Source organism: Sinocyclocheilus anshuiensis, unplaced genomic scaffold (assembly GCF_001515605.1).
Source record: "Sinocyclocheilus anshuiensis isolate Anshui unplaced genomic scaffold, SAMN03320099.WGS_v1.1 scaffold209, whole genome shotgun sequence".
Classification (NCBI taxonomy): domain Eukaryota; kingdom Metazoa; phylum Chordata; class Actinopteri; order Cypriniformes; family Cyprinidae; genus Sinocyclocheilus; species Sinocyclocheilus anshuiensis.
Window position 1 is genome coordinate 1,901,579 of NW_015540880.1, and position 3,680 is coordinate 1,905,258.

General features: G+C 37.2%; 1 protein-coding gene across 1 annotated transcript in view; it reads right to left on the reverse strand.

The window, feature by feature from the left end:
• Window positions 1–377: 377 nt before the first annotated feature.
• cdca8 (cell division cycle associated 8) overlaps window positions 378–3,680 on the reverse strand; it is a 4,936-nt gene continuing 1,633 nt past the window's right edge. The window contains exons 7-11 of the mRNA XM_016486028.1: window positions 1,675–1,757; window positions 1,458–1,553; window positions 1,003–1,132; window positions 834–920; window positions 378–660 (exon numbers count right to left, since the gene is read on the reverse strand). Of these exons, the coding sequence (XP_016341514.1) occupies window positions 628–660; window positions 834–920; window positions 1,003–1,132; window positions 1,458–1,553; window positions 1,675–1,757 (429 nt within the window). The 3' untranslated portion in view covers window positions 378–627. The remainder of the gene's footprint in view (window positions 661–833; window positions 921–1,002; window positions 1,133–1,457; window positions 1,554–1,674; window positions 1,758–3,680) is intronic.

Below are 3,680 nucleotides of genomic sequence, written 5' to 3' on the forward strand. Positions count from 1 at the left end.
CTTTATCTCTAGGCTGTTAATTTAAAAATATATATATTCTAGAACAGATCAGAAATTTCTCACGTGTACATTCAAATGTGCCAGTGAAGGACTGCAGTATCAGAGATTAACAACTTACATTCTCTTTGTATGATGGATACACCTTTTTGGTGTTTTTTTTTATCTCTTTTCAGAGCCTGAGAGCTCCTAGTTACCATATACTTAAATATTCAGAAAAAAAAAACTCCTTTGTTTTTGGGTGAATTATCCATTTCAGATGGATCCAGTTCATACACATTGATGCAGCCTCTCTCGGTTTCTCAAGTTATCTTAAAATAATAATATCTCAAACATAGGGCAAGGAAAAGCAAGAGACAGCAGGGATGTGGAATCAGGGTCTTTTTAAGAGTCATATTTACAAAAGGCAGTACAACACTTTATGAGCACTACAATTAATCTTATTTACATTTACCTTTTAAAAGCTAATGGGAATGAAACGATAGCAAATATTGAAAACATGGAAGAAAAACAATAAAATCAACATGGTTATAATACAAAAATAAAATGGGAAAGAATACGAGTACACAATGTTGACGTTTGAAGGGATATTACAATTCAGTTTGCTGTACAAAACTGGAGAAGGGGCGTTCACTTTGTTCCACAAAGAGTCGTGAGACGATTCTGCATTAGAAAAAAAAAAAAAAAGAATATTTATTTCAGTTTCTGCCTATTTAGAAGGTGGTATCACTATAAAAACAGTTTACATTTAAAGTACATTTAATTTCAATTCAATTCAGTAAAAAAAGCCATGCCTTCCTGGTAGTTCCATTAAGAATTAACACAGCAACACATACCTGCAGGTTTCTGATACTGCGTAGGGCCTTCTCATCCAGCTGACTCAGATCCACAGAGTCCATTTCACTGGCCAGCAGCTGAATGCACTGAAATAATAAAGAACATATGTCATGTATGCATACATAGACAATGTGCTTCGCTCCATTAGTAGCAGTAGCAATCACCTACCTCTCCGTTTCCAATGGGGACACTAATGACAATGTCTTCTCCACTGCCAGCAATAGGTGAGCCGTTAACGGACAGGCTGAACACCTTCTCTCTGTGACGTGCAAGTCTCAATGCTGGAGTCTTGGGCAATCTGACAGAAAAACAGACATTTACACAAATAGTCCTTAGAAAAATGTCACTAGTCAGACTAATTGTTTTTTTTTTTTTTTTTACAAAGTTTGGTAACCATTTTTAAATTATCTGGACCTTGGGGATGCAAAAATTGTGTTCGGATTACATATATGGACTATGTAATGCCAAGTTTATTTTGATATACTGAAATGGGATCTTGTAGATTGAGACGTTTTTTTTTTTTTGTAAATGTGTAATTTGTTCAAGTCAATAAATATTTTAAAACGTCATGAATATTCAGCGATCACAATCAAAGCCATATAATGTCATGTGCAAGTATTTACCTCGGGTCAAAGCGTGGTGTGATGAGCGGAGTGGCGCCAATGATCGAAGACTCAAGTAAACTTCTAGCAGGGGTGATCAGAGGCTTTCTTGTAGACCTGTGCACAAAAAGCAAACATGGATTCAGACTCTACAAGAACAATACATTGGGATTCTGAGGCAACAGTGTTAGGACAAAATCTGTGCGTTTAATATTAGCTGATTGTATAGTTTCTTTACCTTTGGATAGTGTTGCCCTGTTTGCTGATGGAGAGCGCTCTGGCCTTCTTGGATGTAGAAGGTGCCTTCTTTGATGCTTTCTTCTACATTAAGACATTAAGGAGAGAAAGAGAGTCAGGCTCCTGTACACAAACAGAGTAGTGTTGTCACGGTACCAAAATTTCAGTATTCGGTACCAATACCAGTGAAAATCCACAGTTCTCGGTACCAATTTCGGTACCAAAGCAAAACACAAAAACATGCCAATTAAAATATTTGACTATACTTCATTTAATCCAAACTGTTTACATATTTAATTTTAAAGGGCTTTTAAAACCTTCTAGAGTTATTCAGCCAAGAATAACAACTAAGTTAGCTAAAAAAAAATAATAAAAAAAGAAGCCCAGAACTGCTTTTCTGACTGATATGACACAATGTTAACCATTTGTACATTCTCTAACACGCATATTTTAAATTCACAATTCATTTAAAAGCCTCTGGTGTGTAAAAATAGTAAATATCATGTCCTCCAGTTTTTTTACCATTATAAAAGTTATGAGCATTAAATAGTTAATAAAGAAACGTCATTCTAATGCTCATTATATTAGCGCTAGCCGCGCTTATGCTAACGATTAACTACTCTAATAACAGCGATGTTCATTTCAATCTGACATTCAAATTAAAATATTGAATAATATTCATAACAGAAGCGGTGTTTCCCACAGGCTTGCACTCTATTTGTGGCGGCATATATATGCAAATTCATTCTCTGCCAGCAGGAGGAGCTGTTGGAGTGGGAGAGATAGGAGTTAGAGCTCTGCATTCCCGCGGCTCTCCCGACCAGATTTTTTGCGCCGCGGGATAAAATTCCCGAATAAAACGCGGTAGCGGTCGGTAACTCTGGTGTAATTTGAACGGGAGCTGGCGGTCTAACAATATCCAGTTCCCGACGTCCATTTAGAACAGCATATCTGCATTTTATTCTTATTGACCACCGGTACAGCCTGCACTCGGACTGTTATGCACGCATGCTTTCAGCGTCACGCCTTTTATTTGCGTGGTCAGTGCACAGCATGTGCATAACGATGTTCAGAGCAGACTGTACCTGTGGTAAATATACGGCCCTCAGACAGAACAGACAGGTTGTCGATGAGTGACACAGCAGAATAAGGATGGAGCAAAGCAATGCGTTCAACTCGTTTTTTTATAAATTTTGCTTAGCCTATAATTTTAAATGACAGATGTCATATTTATTTATTTTTCTCTGCAACACTTTTCCTAATGTGTTACCAGAAAAATGTCAAATGAATTTAGTATTTTGACAAGACGAAACATTTTTGTAGCCTACAACATTTTTATTTTCTCCGACACTTTTTACGGTGTTGCATAAAATATTAAACAAATTTTTTGTCTTAATACAATTTATATAAATTCAAGTCAAAGTCAATAAATTCAAGACTCTTGACAAGACGAATAAAATGACACGATTTTGTGCAGACTACACTTCCTTCTATTTGTTAGGCTATCTCTCTTTATTTCAGTAGCGGAAATTTAAATGTGAGATTCTGTAAACGGTAACGGCTGTAATAAAATAAGCGCTCCGCTCACAAACGCTGCTCAGGCATTGCAGGCAAGATGAAATGAAAATGACATCCATCATTTTCTGAAGACAGTCGGTCTCCTTCAGAAATACAGTGATATATAAACACTCGCACCGGGTTTCGACTTTGACACGTGCAGTGCTCATGTTTATTCAACGAAGTCAAAGCCTTTTGGAAAATCTATATTCCGGGTGTCTGTCTTTAAAGTGTTTTGTTAGTTTAGTGTGTTTCCTCATTTTGATGTCGCCACGTCTCAGTGCTTTTATGAAGAGAGCGCATCTGCTCACCTTTCGGATAGCGCATCAAGAACCGGACTGACCGGGTACTCGGTACCACCGGTACTTACAAAATCCTGGTACCGTAACGTTTTCATTTTTTTAGTACCGACTTGGTACCGAAGTACCGGGTCTTTTGACAACACTAAAA